Source organism: Astyanax mexicanus, chromosome 19, assembly GCF_023375975.1.
Source record: "Astyanax mexicanus isolate ESR-SI-001 chromosome 19, AstMex3_surface, whole genome shotgun sequence".
In the NCBI taxonomy this organism is placed as follows: Eukaryota; Metazoa; Chordata; class Actinopteri; order Characiformes; family Acestrorhamphidae; genus Astyanax; species Astyanax mexicanus.
In genome coordinates, this window is record NC_064426.1 from 11,729,151 (window position 1) to 11,747,266 (window position 18,116).

General features: G+C 37.8%; 1 protein-coding gene and 1 long non-coding RNA gene across 3 annotated transcripts in view; one reads left to right on the forward strand and one right to left on the reverse strand.

Moving 5' to 3' along the window:
- The window catches only part of cenpx (centromere protein X), a 43,893-nt gene extending 26,597 nt beyond the window's left edge, over window positions 1-17,296 (reverse strand). The window contains exons 1-5 of one of the 2 annotated variants that reach the window (XM_022666187.2): window positions 17,163-17,290; window positions 17,009-17,060; window positions 16,672-16,725; window positions 14,066-14,154; window positions 10,346-10,603 (exon numbers count right to left, since the gene is read on the reverse strand). In XM_022666187.2, coding sequence (XP_022521908.1) covers window positions 10,589-10,603; window positions 14,066-14,154; window positions 16,672-16,725; window positions 17,009-17,060; window positions 17,163-17,198 — 246 coding nt within the window. In that variant the 5' untranslated portion in view covers window positions 17,199-17,290 and the 3' untranslated portion in view covers window positions 10,346-10,588. Of the gene's footprint in view, window positions 1-10,345; window positions 10,604-14,065; window positions 14,155-16,671; window positions 16,726-17,008; window positions 17,061-17,162 lie in introns of those variants that run through there. The other variant, XM_022666186.2, reaches the window with a different exon arrangement.
- Window positions 14,888-15,733, forward strand: LOC125784439 (uncharacterized). The gene is made up of 3 exons (XR_007427243.1): window positions 14,888-15,244; window positions 15,365-15,429; window positions 15,675-15,733. It is a non-coding gene; the product is annotated as an uncharacterized LOC125784439 (long non-coding RNA).
- Window positions 17,297-18,116: the final 820 nt, after the last annotated feature.

Here is an 18,116-nt window from a genome sequence, read left to right on the forward strand (position 1 = left end):
GTATAGGTTGTTAACTCAAGGAACTATGCCAATTAATTCATATTTTTTTCAGGTTCGAAATTGGGATAGGTGTAGTAAAAGGTTAAAAATAAGCCCCACAGGACATTTTTTGTCCTGTTACTTGTCATAATCTTAAAGTAGACACTTCAATGATTAAGAAAAACCCCAGATGTTTTTATTTTTTTATATTTTTGTCCTAGAATTAAGTCAAAATATGTAAAAACTTAAAAATAACCATTCCGTTAAATTCATTGGCCCAGAATTGTATGGAAAAGTGTGCTCATTTGTCTGTATAGGTTGTTAACTCAAGGAGATATGACATTTTCTTCATAATTTTTTTCCGGATCGGAATTAGCATAGATGCATTAAAGGGTTAAAAATAAATATCATGGGACATTATTTCATCCTGTTACCTGTCAGAACCTTAAAATAGACACTTCAAAGGTTAAGAAAAAACAGGTGGTGAAAAAAAATCCACTATGTGCTCGTGGACCCCTGTTTCCATCTAGACTATAAGGCTTGGCCTTCTTTTAAAAGAAAAACTTCCTCTCTTCTCCTCAAAGCTACAAAAAAGAAGTAACTTGTTTTTTAAGTGGAGGTTTTCTGAAGCCACAGCATTTGATGTGGTCTTCCCTTAATTGTACAACATGCCCTCTAAACATGAACTGCATTCATTTTCCTTTTATGGCTTTGAAATGTTCCTGTCTTGGCTTTTGAAGATTGTTGTGCAGTCCTAATATAGAGCAAAGGACAGACAATGAGGAAGACTTAAATAAAGTTATTATTTTGATGGTTTGCATTTACCACTCAGTGCTACAAAGGGACACTGAACCTCTAATCCAGGATGGGCTGCATGTCCATTGTTGTCATAATATCTCTCTTCCTCTCTATTCACAGCACCACTTTATGGACACTGTGTTAGTATTAAACTAGGGCCCTGGAAAGAAGCCTACCATTAAGATTAAAATGTGCTCTTTGAAGTCTGGCCTGTTAATTATAAGTCGGGTCGGATAGTGGAGCATCTCTGCCGTCAGGCTTATGTGTGCTACATGAGGAGCTGAAGCAAACATCACTGATGTTTGAAGCAATCTGAACTGATTCAAATGTCTGTCTGCTATCTGTCTGTTATATGTGCTGCCAACCTGGAAGCTGGCTGCCAGTCAGTCTACAGACAGAGAGTCTACATCCAATCAGCCTGCAACCAGCCAGTCTGTATCCAGTCAGTCTGCAACCATTCAGCCTGTAACCAGTCGGCCTGTAACCAGTCGGCCTGTAACCAGTCGGCCTGCAACCAGTCGGCCTGCAACCAGTCGGCCTGCAACCAGTCGGCCTGCAACCAGTCGGCCTGCAACCAGTCAGCCTCTAAGCAGTCAATCTACATACAGTCAGTCTACAACCAGTCAGTCTACAGCCAGTCAGTCTACAGCCAGTCAGTCTGCAACCAGTCAGACTGCAACCAGTCAGTCTGCAACCAGTCAGCCTGCAACCAGTCAGCCTGCAACCAGTCAGCCTGCAACCAGTCAGCCTGCAACCAGTCAGCCTGCAACCAGTCAGCCTGCAACCAGTCAGTCTACAGCCAGTCAGTCTACATCCAGTCAGCCTTCAACCAGTCAGTCTGCAACCAGTCAGTTTACAGACAGACAGTCTACAGCCAGTCAGCCTGCAACCACTCAGCCTGCAACCAGTCAGACTGCAACCAGTCAGCCTTTAATCAGTCAGTCTACATCCAGTCAGCCTTCAACCAGTCAGTCTGCAGCCAGTCAGTCTGCAACCAGTCAGCCTGCAACCAGTCAGCCTGCAACCAGTCAGCCTGCAACCAGTCAGTCTACATCCAGTCAGCCTTCAACCAGTCAGTCTGCAACCAGTCAGTTTACAGACAGACAGTCTACAGCCAGTCAGTCTACAGACAGACAGTCTACAGCCAGTCAGCCTGCAACCACTCAGCCTGCAACCAGTCAGACTGCAACCAGTCAGCCTTTAATCAGTCAGTCTACATCCAGTCAGCCTTCAACCAGTCAGTCTGCAGCCAGTCAGTCTGCAACCAGTCAGACTGCAACTAGTCAGTCTGTAACCAGTCAGTCTACATCCAGTCAGCCTGCAACCAGCCAGTCTGCAGACAGTCAGTCTGCAACCAGTCAGACTGCAACTAGTCAGCCTGTAACCAGTCAGTCGACAGCCAGTCAGTCTACAGCCATTCATTCTGCAACCAGTCAGCCTGGAACCTGTCAGCCTGCAACCAGTCAGTCTACAGCCAGTCAGTTTACAGACAGACAGTCTACAGCCAGTCAGCCTTTAACCAGTCAGTCTACAGCCAGTCATTCTGCAGCCAGTCAGTCTGCAACCAGTCAGTCTACATTTCCAGACCACCATGACTATCAGTACAGATTTATTCCTTAATTCCTGTGCTATTTTAAATGTGTAGGTGCAAGGCGTGAAAATATACTGTTGACGGGGTGTAAGATAGGAACAAGCTTTGCGATGTGCCTTGAGTGTACGATAGGACCCACAGTTTTGTGATAAATATGACAAAATATAAATATATATATATATTTAGAAGACTGAACCACAACTGTTATGCCACCGAATGTAGGGGGTACTAGTCCTTTCAAGAGTAAACAGGAAATCTAATGAGTAAAATGTGCTGTAAAAGGTTGTCAGCCCATGAAATCCATTAAACTTATGGCCACATTATACTACAAAAATCTGGTTAAAGAGTAATACATGTTTTTGGGACTGTAATAACAGTGTACCCCAGAATATACATTTTCCAGCTTCTAAAATCAGTAGCGCTGTTATAGTAGTGAACCTAGTGAGGGAAATTGAAGAAAGGAAATGCACCAGGTTGCTAAGAGGTACACACTACTTATGTCTTTCATCCATAACCAATCCTGTTGTATGAATACATAACTACTGGCCCTGATTAAATAGAAGAATTGTGACATAACTGTGATTTGATGTTGTTATCAATCATTCACAGAGATATTTTCTTATCTCAAGGAAAATCTATCGACCTAATTTATTTATAATATTTATGTTTTTAAGTATCTGCAGTCATGGCAAAAGTGTTGGCACCACTTATTCTTTTAGTAGTATTTCTCCCAGAATTTTCTTACAATTAAACAACTCAGATTTCTTTTACAATTACACACTTATGTTTTAAGTATATGTAGTCATGGCAAAAGTGTTGACAACTTTTAGTATTTTTCCCAGAATATTTTTACACTTACACACAATCCACACAAAAATGAACATGTTTATTGTTGTGTGTTTAGGAACAACACAGATGAAAAAGGCACATTTGTCAAATTTCACACATTGCACATTACTGGCTCCTTTTCAAAATTGTGGTAAATAACTTCCAAGCATGTGATGCTCCTTTAAACTCACCTGTGACAGATAACAGATGCGGCCAGTATACAAATTACAACTGAAACCAGATAAGGAGAGAAGTTAATTTTTGCATTGTTTGTCTTTATGCGCCATACTAGGCATGGAGAACAGAAAGGGGAAAATAGGACTGTCTGAGGATTTGAGATCGAAAATTGTGGACAAAATATCAACAATCAACGGGTTACAAATCCATCAGCAGAGATCTTAATGTTCCCTGGTCCACGGTGCATAACATAATCAAGAAGCTGTCCTGCAGGCTCAGGGCGCATCAGTGTCAGCATGAACTATCCATCAACATTTGATTGAACTTAAATGCTATGTCCAGAGACACCAACTGCTATAAAAGCTAGACTGCAGTTTATCAAAATGTATAAAATGAGCCAACTGGTGAATCACTTAATTCTACTGTTAAATATAAACAAAATGAGGCCTAAAAGAACACAGTACCTACAGTCAAATATGGTGGAGGTTCAAATATGTTTTGGGGTAGTTTTTTTTGTCTCAGGCACTGGGTGCCTTAACTGTATGCAAGACATATGAAATCTGAAGATTACCAAAGGTTGTTGACTAACTAACATGAATTAATGCATTAGTTACCATAAATAAGAAATGAGATAAAACATTAACAATGCTTAGGTAATGTTAATTAAACACGGAACTACAGCATTAATTAATGTTATTTTCACATTACAAGTGAATCATTTGTTAAGATGAACAACAAATCATATACTTTATTATCATATACCTTACTAATGTTAGGTAAACAAGTAACAACTGCATTAGTTTATCTTCGTCATTTGCTTGTGTGCTGCAGTTATGCATACGGTAATCGTTGAATATTTATTAAGTAAATATTACTCGGGATGGAGCTTATGCTTCATTTCATCATATATACAGTACAGGCCAAAAGTTTGGACTCACCTTCTCTTTTAATGCGTTTTCTTTATTTTTATGACTATTTACTATTTATTTTTGTAGATTCTCACTGAAGGCATCAAAACTATACATGAACACATGGAGTTTTAGGAAGGAGTTCCCAGAGGTGTTTATTAGCACCTGTTGGCCCCTTTGTCTTCACTCTGGGATCCAGCTCAACCCAAACCATCTGGATAAGGTTCAGGTCCGGTAACTGTGGAGGTCAGGTCATTTTTTGTTAAGTACAAAACGCCACATGTGTTCATTCATAGTTTTGATGCCTTCAGTGGGAATGTAAATAGTGTTGTGGGAAATGCAATTTATTGATTATGTTTATGCTTTAATAAATCATATTTGTGTAAATCTAAATGCTACACATCTCTGCAAGTGTTAAGCTTTGCTCTCTCTGTGGAAAGAGGAAGTGAGAGTAGTGACAGACAGCCTAGGCCCTTTTCTTAGACAGGAAAGAAGTGTCAGACATGTTCCTGTGTGTTCACTTCCTGAAAACAGTTGTTGATGAATTCAAACTATGTGTTGTGATAGAAGGTCCTAGAGTGTCGAATGACAGCACATATGTTGAGTGCGATTGCCATATGAGGGAAGTCTATATACATCTCTAAACACTGTCTTATGTTTGTAACCATGAAAGGATGATGAGGGGAGGTATAACAAACTGCTACTGAGTTCACAGAGCTCAGAGCTGGGTAGGCAGAAAGATTTGCTTGACATCTGTGTACCTAACTCTCAATAAAGCTTTTTACTCACTTCGACATACGACTCAGAGGCTTGATTTTATTCTATCACGAATTTTCACCACAAACAGTCATGAAAATAAAGAAAACGCATTGAATGAGAAGGTGTGTTCAAACTTTTGGCCTGTACTGTATGTGTGTGTTCGTTGGAATTTAACTTCCATGTAGAAATTGTTAGTATAAACCATAATTAACCAACAATGCCTTTGTTAAGCATTATTAACATCTGTCAAACACTTATACAGCTCTGTTCAATGAAATAAATATACCTGATGTAAAGTGAAATTGAAAGAATTCTAATCCATGTAAAGATGTATTTCCAATAGAAGTAAAAATGTAAAATATATAATATTATATTAGTAAACTGACATCAGTAAATAAAACAAATAACTGTGTAAGTGTTATCACAGCCAAATATATTTATAACTAATATTTAATTATTAAATATTTCCGTTATATCCTAGGTCATGGGTCTTCCAGCAGGACAATGACCATAAACACAGTTCAAAAGCACCCAGAGATCGATGTAAACAAAGCACTAATTAGTTCATATCTAAATCCCATTGAACACCTCTGGAGAGATCTTAAAATTTTATCTGGCTTATTGTTGGATTTTGTTTTAAAATGAATGTGAAATGATAGCAGTTTGTGCCTTTTTTGTTGTTGTTTTTGTACACACAAAGAAAACAAATGTGTGTAACAAAATGTGTAATTGCAATAATATTCTGGGAGAAATACTTGCTAAAGCATCACTTTAATCTTTATAATTTATCAATTTAATTTCTTGACTTTATATGGTCCATTAGTGGGTTTCTTTTTATGCAGACCTTTGTACAATACCTTTCATTTGTTTATTTAACAGGGACAATGCTCATTAAACAACAAAAAGGAATACTGTAAATGAACAGGCATTAGTTAAAAAATGATAGTTTTTTTATATAAGTAGTTTATTTTAATGTGTGCTGTCATTTAGTTTTTTAGCTTTTATTCTGGTCTATTTTACTAATATGCATATGAGCAACTTTCACTTACACCCAGCAAGTCTTTGATGTTGTTGCCTGGGTGCTTGTGGACAAAAGAGCTGAACCTAAGAGCAGGGGGAGGTTGTTAAGAAAAAGAAAGGGCACACTGCGAAATAAAGAATCAAAGTAATAGCAATGGGTTTTGAGGGCAGAGTACTTCATGTGAGACTGTGTACTATGTGGCCCGTCCAAAATCTGGCATGGACCTCACATGACATTCTGGTATGTGCTGGCAAAGGACCATGTGTGTTCATAAGTAAGGGTCTATAATGCAGTAATGTACAGAAGCAGATGATATGAAAGGGGTCCATTTAAGTGCTATATTCACCATAGGACATGTTCTAGAATAGCTTGGTTATGACCTCTCTCATAGTTAAAGGGTACATGTCTTTTGTTGGCTTCTTTTATGTGTGCTCTCTGCCCCTTACACAGATTCCACCATGGCCCCTCACAACCCCGCCAAAGAAACAAAACCCAAATGCCCATCAAAAGTCAGCAGGACCTCTTCAGACTGTGGAATTAAATTAGGAGGCAGGCTTTGGGCAAACCAGCATACTCCTTTACCTTATTATACCTGAAAACTATATTAATGTCATTAATGTGGTCTCAGTACTACCATTTTAAACAGATTTGTGACATATGGTCGCTAAAGAAAGGCACAAGTAGTAACTATCATTTTTTTCTTAACAACTGTAAGCTATGCCAACCACCCCCTAATAATAAATATAAATCTTTTTTTTTCCTAGAGCCTGATATAACTTTGTGGTTTGTAATTTGTATGTGTGACAAAAACCTGGTACTGGATTTCTGCCTGTAAATGAAATAGTAATGTCCACTTTCCTGTGTGGACAGTCACAGTATACTGGTATGTCACTACACAATAGCAAGATTAACCTTTTAACACCTGGACTAACATTGGAAATGTCTGGCTTTTTAAAGTTTTAAAGAAAGTGAAGAAATTCAAATGCAGCACTTCAAACACTGGAAGAAATAATAAAACAAAGGTTTAAGGTCAGATGTTTTTGTGGTTTATCTCTAGCATTACCACATTTCAAATTCTACAAGATTATGTCTGTATCCACACAGGATTGAATTAAGTAGTTTACTCAGCTGGAGGGGGATAGGTCCAGTTTTGTTTCTGAATATCAGGGATGCAATGAGGAGTGCTGCTTTTCAGGTGGGTTTAGTTTTACATTGTTTGAATGGCATTAGACTTAAATTAGACCATTTTAAAGTAGAGCTATATTTCCACAATCAGGAATATAATCTTAGTCAGCAACCCTGAATCATAAACATATTTTTATTCGTAAAAAAAAACAAAAACACTTTACTTAAGACTGTTTTCACATTGTCAGGCACCTATTATTTTCCTTTCATTTAATATAGTGATAAGAAAATATATATTTTGGGACAGAACTATGAGCTGAGAGGGCTTGAGGCACCACTGTAACGATGTTTAGTGTATCCCACAAGACCCCCCAAACAAGCTTCTAAGGACATTTTGTTCATTTTAAATATCACCAATTAAATCCCCTCATCATGCTCTGGAGCACACGACACTGTGGTGCACAGTTTCAAAGTATAGTCATGTTTTTAAATCTGTGTCTTTGAAGAGCCTAAAAATAGAGTGCTGTGTTAACCACCTTGCTTTGCAGGATCTGGTCTGTTCCAATTAGTATGACCTTTTTGACGTCACTGCAGTTTATTTTTAGACAGTGCACACAACTAATTGAACGACCGAGTTTCTGACACATTATGTAAGGGGATTACTTCAATTTTACCGCATGCATCTAAGACCTCTTGAAAGAGCATTTCTCGTGAAGGAGAGCAAAATGTCTCCAGAAATAGCCTGGATAGAGTGATTTTTCTATCGCCCCTGCACTTTCCTTGTTGTCAACTGCATGCCAAGGTCATTGACCCAATCATCCACCTCACTTGTTCCGGAAGAGTCTTAAATTGATATCAGCAAAACTGAAGAAAGTGTCTGCTGCTGAGAAGTATGTTTTATCAGCAAAGACATGAAATCAGGGCCTCCCTAATGATGAAATAATAGCTGCAAGATAGGGGCCTATAAATCATTATATGTATAAAACAGATTGCCCAGCATGTCTAACTTTACCAAACTATTGTAGTCCACGAATAGTATGAACATTAATAGATAACAAGTGAATGGTTTTAGTTTACATCATTTTGCAGGTTACTTAAATCCAAAGCAATGTACAGTCACAGATCTACAGTGCTGTGAAAAACGATCTGCCCCTTACACATTTATTTTGTATTTACTTTGTCATATTATTTTTGTCATTTTGTCATTATTGTTTTTTAGAATATCAAACAAACTTTATTATTAGACAAAGATAACCTGAGTCAATATAAAATGAGTATGAGTTTTTAATCTGTTTTGACCATTTCAACATCCACTGCTTTATTTACATGAACTATCGTGTTCAAAAAGGAAAACATCTCTTTATACGAGTTGTTAATAGCAATATAAATGTTAAGTTTGTCATCGTACACATCTTCAACTTCTCAATAAATAAAGTTAAGACTACATATCCCCAGTTAACAGGGAATTATGAAACTCATCTTGAAATAAATGTGTTCTTGTTATAAATCCAAAATCTAATTTTAAAACATCCCCATAACCACCCCTTCGTCTAATTATATTAATTAACCTTAGGATATGATTAAGTTTAACTACAATACAAGTATTAAAACATCTCATTAAAAACTATTTTATTTTTAATTAAAGGCCATTAACATACCCACTGTTTAAAACCCCAAGAGATTCTGTCAATAAGAAATTGTGCTTTTAAGTTTTCAACATTGAAAAATTCTGTCAATACCAAACTGTTCTTTCCAGACTCACTGCCTAACCCACCATATGTATATATACACTCCTAGCCTTTTGTCCCTCACCTTTATCACCTTTATCTCCCACTCCTTTGTTTAACATAAGTTGTTAGAAACACCCCCTAAGGACAACATCTCTATTGTTCTTGTTCTTGATCACACCCCTGCTGTGTTTAAAGCAGTTTCTATTGTATGTAAAGTCCTACTGAAATGTCATAGTCAGTCAGACAGACCAGTCAGACAGACTGAAAGAGGGATGTGCCCGTGTATGATTTTCTCTCTCCTGAATCTGACTCCTGATTCCAGAATGTCGAGTTTCTAACAACCCCTTCACTTCTCACTTGTACTACTTTTTTTTTTTTTTTTTTTTATTTATGAACACATTACACATTTGGCTGTAACAACAACAATGTTAGAGTCCTAAAGTATAGGATAAAATAGAAGTATTGTTTGAATAAATAAATAAATAAATAATCAGTGTAATTATCATGGAGCATCTGATATAGTCCACAGCTTACACGACAGGAAATATATTGCAAATTGCTGCTATGGTGTTTTAAAACTGCACAGGGAAAAAAATAATATATATATATATATATATATATATATTTTTTTTTTTTTTTAAATGTCAAAAATTTTGAAGCATGCCTATGGGTCCATGTGTCATATTTACAACAAAGCAAACAAAACAGAGGTATATGGGAGAATTTAAAATGACAGCAATGATTTCTGACTATCTCTGCTTGCCATCTTGTTCCATTGTATCAACATGCGCATGCAAAGCATTTTCAGGATTTAATGCTCACTCACACACACATTTTATTTCAACCTTCAAAGGGTGTGGTTATATTTATTTCATAATCTGAAAATTGCTAAACATTGGAGTTTGTCTGTAATCTGATCAATGCCCTCACAAACTTGGGAAGTCAGATAATGGCAAGTCTCCAGATTTTACATGGGTTGGGCAATCAGATATTAGCTTTGCAGCCAATAAACTCACTGAATAAGGTGTGATGTAAACAACTTGTTAACAGCACATCAAGCCGTAATATGAACATAGATCAGCTAGAGTATTAGATTAGATTTTTAGACCTTACTCTAATCCAAGACGTTGAATGACTACTTGAATAATCTGACTACTACAGTAATCCTATGACAAAATATTTTTAGTTCACGAAAATACACTTATTATACATTTAATAAAACTGGTCCATTTCAAAGTAGCTGGGGGTAGACCTTTTTCTAAAACTGCCACAAAAGAGAGCCCAGCCCAGCACGGGTAGCCTATAGAAGCACCAACATACTACAAAACTTTTCTGTAAATTACTGGAATTACACTCAGCCCTTAAATGCTTAGAAGGCTGTGTGGAAACATATGCACACACACACAAACACACACACTAACCACTGAAATCATTAATTCATTATGTAATTTAATTTGTGTAAATGGATCGTAACAATACATAATGTACAGGTAGGTCACTTTGTGTTCCTTAAGTGTATTATTGCAAATTCAATAACAGCAAAATGAGGATGGCATGGAATGTAGTACAACAGTGGAAAATTGATCTGGTGTACTGACAGGGTCTGGCGAAAAGTCCAGGCTGCAGCTGTTTATCACAAATAGGGCGCCACCTATGCACTCTTGTTAAGGTATCAGAAATCCAGAAGCTGAAAAAAAATAAATAAATAAATAAATGTTACAATACCCCAGCTTTTGATACATTTTCTAGTTATTTTGCATAACTCATGAAAATTCCTGTTTTCCTGTATTCCTGTATCTTAACTTAATTTTTTAATTACATTAATTTCTGCCTTTTATGTTTGCAGCACATTAATGAATATGTTTTTACTCTCTTAACATTTTGTAGGAGATCGAATGATGTGTATGTACAGCTATGTATCGATATCGTAATATTTTGAGCCAAAATCTGCGATCTTGAGATCTGATCAGATCATATTTAGTAGCTGAGGTTCACAGCAGCACTGTGGGACTCACTGCTGCTGTTGCTGGTTTATTCACTAGATGGAACTCTGGAGCAGGGGCACTGCTGCATCAGGTCTAAAGGTTTTAGCTCAGCTTAGCCAGTCCAAAGTTGTTGTTTCTTGCAGTTTCTGCAGTTCATATTTGTGAAGTGTGTAATATTCGCTGAGAAAAGACAACAAATAACTAACCTCACTAACTAGACAATACCATTCTCAACAATTCATTCAGGCCTGAAATAATTAACAAAGTGAAGTTAACCAAACAGAAACATGAAATGTTGAAGGGCGTTCAAATACTTATATTCCTCACTGTATCTTTAGTTCATATAAACCAGGGGTATTTAGAATTCAGTACGGTCCAGTTAGAGAAAATTCTGTCAGGCCAAGGTCCAGACAGTCATCATTTTTATGATTCAGTGCTGTATCCTGTATACTGAAGAAGCCTAGGAGTGTCAGTGTCAGTGTTTTACAGTGGTGTGAAAAAGTCTTTGCCCCTATTCTGATTTTGTTTTATGATTCGGAACATCAAACCAATTTAAATATTAGTCAAAGACAACACGGGTAAACACAAAATGCTATTTTCAAATGAAAGTGTTTTTTTTTATTAAGGGAGAAAAAAAAAATCCAAACCTACATGACCCTGTGTGATTGAAAAGTGAATGCCCCCTAAACCTAATAGCTGGTCGGGCCGCCCTTAGCAGCAACAACTTCAACCAAGCGTTTGTGATAACTTGCAATGAGTTTTTTTACAGCGCTGTGGAGGAATCTGGCTCCACTCATCTCTGCAGAATTGTTGTAATTCAGCCACATTGGAAGCTTTTCCAGCATGAACAGCCTTTTTAAGGTCATGCCACAGCATCTCAATCAGATTCATGTCAGGACTTTGACTAGGCCACTCCAAAGTCTTCATTTTGTTTTTCTTCAGACAATCAGAGGTGGACTTGCTGGTTTGTTTTGGGTCACTGTCCTGCTGCAGAACCCAAGTTCATTTCAGCTTGAGGTCACAAACAGATGGTCGGACATTATCCTTCAGGATCTTTTGGTAGACAGCAGAATTCACAGTTACATTTATCAAGTCTTCCAGATCCTGACGCAGCAAAACAGCCTGCGGTTCACAGAATGTTTTCCCAAAAGTCTTGGGGATCATCAAGATGTGTTCTGGTAAAATTGAGATGAGCTTTAATGTTCTTTTTGCTCAGCAGTGATTTTCGACTAGGACCTCTGCCATGTCGGCCATTTTTGCCCAGTCTCTTTCTGATGGTGGAGGCATGAACACTGACCTTAACTGAGGCAAGTGAGGCCTGCAGTTCTTTGGATGTTGTTGTGGGGTCTTTTGTGAACTCTTGGATGAGTCGTCGCTGCGCTCTTGCGGTAATTTTGGGCGGCCGGCCACTCCTGGGAAGGTTCACCACTGTTCCATGTGACGGTTTGTTTTAACTAGAGGGAAATCACTTTTTCACACAGAGCCATGTAGGTTTTGATTTTAGACAATAAACACTCCATTGATTTAAATGAATACGGTCAAAATTAAATCCTTCTCAGTAGTTTGGATCCGCATGGGACAACGTTCGGGACGCGGACCGCAGTCCACCTATTAGTGACCCCTGATATAAACTACAGTGAAACACTGAAACACTACAACAAGAAACACTACAAGATTTTTTGCATTATTCATACTGTTCCAACATTTTCTTATTTTGGGTTGTATGCTCTTTGACCAAGCAAAAAACTGAAAGTCTAACCATTTAAAGCATTATAAAGACTGGGGGAAACACTAAAAGACCTGGATTTACTAATAAATGTAGTCTGATTATTATCCAAGTCTCACTTTTAGACAAGTTATATCATTGTGTATGTGTATTTTATTCAGCACAAGGAGTAAACATCATGATTTATCCATTTAATAAAGACATCCAACATCTAGTAACTGACAAAAATATATTATTTTCTACAAAGATTAAAGGTACTGCAAAGGTTATTGTGTACTATATCTTGCTGCCAATTAGGGCTGCAACTTACGATTATTTTGACAGTCAATCTGTAGGTTATTATTCAATTAATTGATTATTAATCAAATAGTTAGAAACACTGAGAAGACACATTATAGATGCAAGAAGCAAAGTGTTAGAGATGCACAACACTGCAACAATGATGAGGAAGTTGTGAGAAAAGCAAAGACGGAGGTCAGAGTTTTTTTTTTAACATTGTGGTTTCTCATGGTGCAAATCTTTAGAAGCACGAGACGGCCCGAGAGACAAAGGCCTGATATAGCGCTTCTTATTTACATACACACATTTTCCGACACATCATCTGCTAGCATACACAGACTAAATGAACATGATGCACCATAAAAGGGAATGATGGCATAACTAAGCACAGCAGAAATGCTCCTAATGAAATTTTAAACAGAAACCTTGTTTCTGTGATCTATATTCCCTCGGATCGTAAGAATTAGGGTGTTCACTCAAACTTATCAAAGGGGTTTGTCAGATTTTGTCAGATTTTAGAAATGCAATCAAATTATTAAATTACCACAAGAAGAAATTGTTGTGCTTATTGAGTTTCTTTTGGTTGTCTAAACCGAACCTACTAGATGGAAGGCACAGCTGACACAGCAACTCTAATAAAAGACTTTCTACTCAGGGCGTTTTCACGTTTTCCTGTAGTTCGTTTCTCTGGTCTGAATCAGTTGAGGAGTTTGGTGTGGTTTGGTTTCTCACAGACATAAACCTAAACACACCAAAATGTGTTTTCAATGGGACGTGCAGTGCAGATGAATTAAACAGAGTTTCATGTCTGCGAGCAGTGAACACAGCACAGACCACGCTCTTATTGTGTAAACAATATGAAGCAACAGAGACAGAGGTGGCTCACAACAGTATAACTGTATACCTGCCTATTATAGTAACATTAGGCAGTTATATAGTTAAAAAGAAGTATTTGATAGTTGGGTCAGATGGACCATGAATGAATCATTACAGAAAAAAGGCGGGGGCAGAGACGGGCTGATTGTGGTGAAAGTTGGGGTCAAATGTGGTTAATTGTGTGTTTTTTTTTTTTTTTTTAAATACGCATCACTAATTCCAAAATAATCATGTGTGTTAACACGTTGACAGGCCTATTATTTAGTAATAGTTACATACTCACCAACTGAGGTAATATTTTCTCAACATGCTCCAAATCCACACGACGACAGTCCTCATTCTCAGCCTGTTTCATTGCTCTCCGAGCTGCTTCTGAATTATTTTGAAGGAATATTTTGTTAGTTAGTGTATGACCTGACAAAAAGCATTAACAAGTACAGTGGTGTTTGAAAGTTTGTAAACACTTTGTCACCCTAAAGTCTAAAGGATCCCTAAACATGTGTCACAAACAACCCAGGGTAATTTATAAACAATCAAGTGTCCAGTTTGATAAAACTCACAAAACAAGCAAGTTATATCAGCAAAACGAAAAATGTCAGTACGTATGTCAGTGAGTTGAATTAGTGCTGGGCGATATGGCAAAAATTTATATCACGATATATTCCTTAATTTCGGTCGATACGATATAATTTCGATATCGATATAAATAATTTGAAGGCCTCATAAAAACTGCTAAGAATCCCTGCAATGGAAATCTGTACAGTACTGTCTGAAACTTTAAATTGAAGTCTTTAAAGCCTCCTCTCACAAAAACTGTATAATACTTTATAAATAAACAATTATCAGAATAAATCAATGCTCACTTTTATTTGCATGTAGCAAAATAAAAACATGACATCCCTGTCAAACATAAACCTATAACCTATATACAAATTACCAACATAAATAACTTTACATTACAACAGAGGCAGAGCTTCTTATTCTTTTGTAAACATATTAAACAGATCAAAACAAAAGTGCTTCAACCAGAATAGGGAATAGAAAAAGGCTTCATATACATAAAGGGAACATGATATCCCTGTCAAATAAACAAACCTATATCAACTATAAATAACTTAGATACAACATAAACTACAAAAGTGTTTTAGCCAGAATAAGGAAGATATTGTGTGTAGTGAATCTGCTTGAGGTGGAGGAACGGATGTATTACTGTTGCTAGTCGGCTCCACTCTCCAGAACAATTTGGAGCAAGCTGAAGTCTGAAGTTTATCAAACCTTTGAAAGCCGAACCACTGAATTAGACCTGCCTCCCTCAACTATCCGCTCAATCTTCATCTAAAATTTCCTGCGATGAAAACGAGCGGGTTAGGGTCGCTTTCGTTTCATCGCGGGCGGGTTTTAGGTGCGGAGCGGAGATCCGCTCGGTTAGGGTCGGTTTCGCTTCATCGCGGGCGGGTTTTAGGTGCGGAGCGGAGATCCGCTCGGTTAAGGTCGCTTTCGTTTCATCGCGGGCGGGTTTTAGGTGCGGAGCAGAGATCCGCTCGGTTAGGGTCGGTTTCGCTTCATCGCGGGCGGGTTTTAGGTGCGGAGCGGAGCAGAGATCCGCTCGGTTAGGGTCGGTTTCGCTTCATCGCGGGCGGGTTTTAGGTGCGGAGCGGAGATCCGCTCGGTTAAGGTCGCTTTCGTTTCATCGCGGGCGGGTTTTAGGTGCGGAGCAGAGATCCGCTCGGTTAGGGTCGGTTTCGCTTCATCGCGGGCGGGTTTTAGGTGCGGAGCGGAGCAGAGATCCGCTCGGTTAGGGTCGGTTTCGTTTCATCGCGGGCGGGTTTTAGGTGCGGAGCGGAGATCCGCTCGGTTAGGGTCGGTTTCGTTTCATCGCGGGCGGGTTTTAGGTGCGGAGCGGAGAGGAGGCGACCCAGGTCTAGCCTAGCCTAGCCTAGCCTAGCTGGCTGGCTACGTGCCTGTATGATTGCGTCATCACGCACTGACGTAGCCCGGCTATGTTCAGGGCTGCAGTGAACTGACGCCGCTAAAAAACGCCTGTCTGTAAATAATACATATCGATATATCACAAAAATGATATCACCGTTATTGAAACATTTCTTATCGCGATAAATACCGATATCGAAATATTGTCCAGGCCTAAGTTGAATATTGAACAAGACACAATTAACACACAAGTCATTCTATCAAAGAATGGTTAAAGAAGAAGAAGTTAATGTTTAGAAATGTTGTGGAATTATCTGAAGCATGCAGTTGGGAGAAAACTCAATGGGAGAAAACTCACTCAATTAATAGAGATGAAGGTACTGCTGCACACCAAATACTGACATCAACCTTGTTGTTTTTGCCACATGTATGTAGAAAGAAAATTCTAAAGGGTTAACAAGCTTTCAAGCGCCACTGTAATTTCACTGTACTTATTCCATTTAACACTGATGTTACTTTAAAGAGATCATATCAATTGAACAACACAGAAAAACAACTTTACACCTTTATAAAACCTTTATATATCGTTATATTGGTTTTAATAAATGCACATTTTAATAATGGCTCACTCTTAATGGTCATTCTGATTTGTTTACACCTGTCTTTTTAATAATAATCAGTTTACAAACAATGCTACACAGTGCATTTATAATACAATGCAACACAAACTGAATAACCCCTGCGAAATGCTGTTAAACTTAGCATCAGATTTAGCCTGGCAATCTAACAAAATCAATCAGCCTTTTCTAAAAATTCTAAACATATTCTCCATTTTTCTGGTCACCAGTTTATGCTAATAACCATGTTAGCACACAGAATACATGCTAGCTGAAACAACGCACGGCAAAAATGACCTAGTAGACCCTGTAGAGACCTAATTCACGAGTTAGCCTAACTTACCAACAACAAAAACGTTCAGCAGCTCAGCCATGAGGATAACAGCATCGTTACCAGCTGATGGAAAACAAGCATAATCATAATCATGGAGGAATGGGACAGAACAGTTAGAGGGATGGAGGAATGGGACAGAACAGTTAGAGGGATGGAGGAATGGGACAGAACAGTTACAGGGATGGAGGAATGGGACAGAACAGTTACAGGGATGGAGGAATGGGACAGAACAGTTACAGGGATGGAGGAATGGGACAGAACAGTTACAGTAATGCTATTATAAACAGATAGATTAGTAAATGGTGTTTTAGGGTCAGAGCAGAGCTGGTCAAGTTTCTATCAAGACCTTTCGTTTTTTCATCCTTGAAGAACATCGTCAACAGTTTGCCCATCATATCCTGAAACATAAGCGCAGCGTCAGCTTGCTGTGTAAGCTTCTCACGCTTTCTATAATAGAAATATGACTGATCATCAACCAAACATCACCCACTCAGACCCACCTTCTTAAAGGCAGCTTCGGACTCGTTAGCAGCCATTACTCTGATATATTACTCTCAAACAAGCGCCGCTCCTGCAGCTCCGCGCTGAACCCCGCCGCGCTCAACAGCTGCTTCCGGCCGACAGACCAATCACACCCCTCCGCCCGGATCCCACCACATTTACACAACCTTATTGGATGAATCTCCCAGTCAATCAACCACGCTGGGCGGATCCCAGTAAGCTTAGGCAGAAATGTATGTGCCTGTCTAGAAATGATTACTCTGGAAGTAATTATTACTCTAAAGTCCAACCTAAGAATAGCGCTCTATCTATGATGGTTACAAAACTCATTTAAGATTAAAAAAGCATGTTTAAAAGCAAGTCCACTAAGTCCTTATATTTTTTTCTCAAGAAACTTTTATTTTAAAGAAATGGTTGACGGCATATAATTGATATTTATAAAAAAAAAATTACTCCTGTTAACAGCACTACTTTTTATGTTTTGAGTAGCATCAATAATCAATCCATTAACCTTTATTCTCGGAAAAACATTGAGGGTTACCCTCATTTAAAATGTTGCCGAGCATTTAAAGTAAATCGGTATTTTATATATATATATATATATATATATATATATATATATATATATATATATATATATATATATATATATATATATATATATATATATATGAATAAAATATTCTAAACTTCTAATTAAAATGAAAACAATAAAACACAAAAAGTAAATAATTTCTAAAATATATATATATACAGCCACTGGAGCGAGTCCGATAATTACTGTTATTAAATGAGATTAAAGAAGAGATATAAGCTGACAAATGGCCAGAAAGTGATTTATAAATAAAAATAGTAAGGGTTGCCAATAATAAATCTTAAAGCAGAATTGTAGATTGAGTCTGAAGTCTACATTTTAAATTTAAATTCAAAGTGGTCAGAATTCTAGTTCTAGT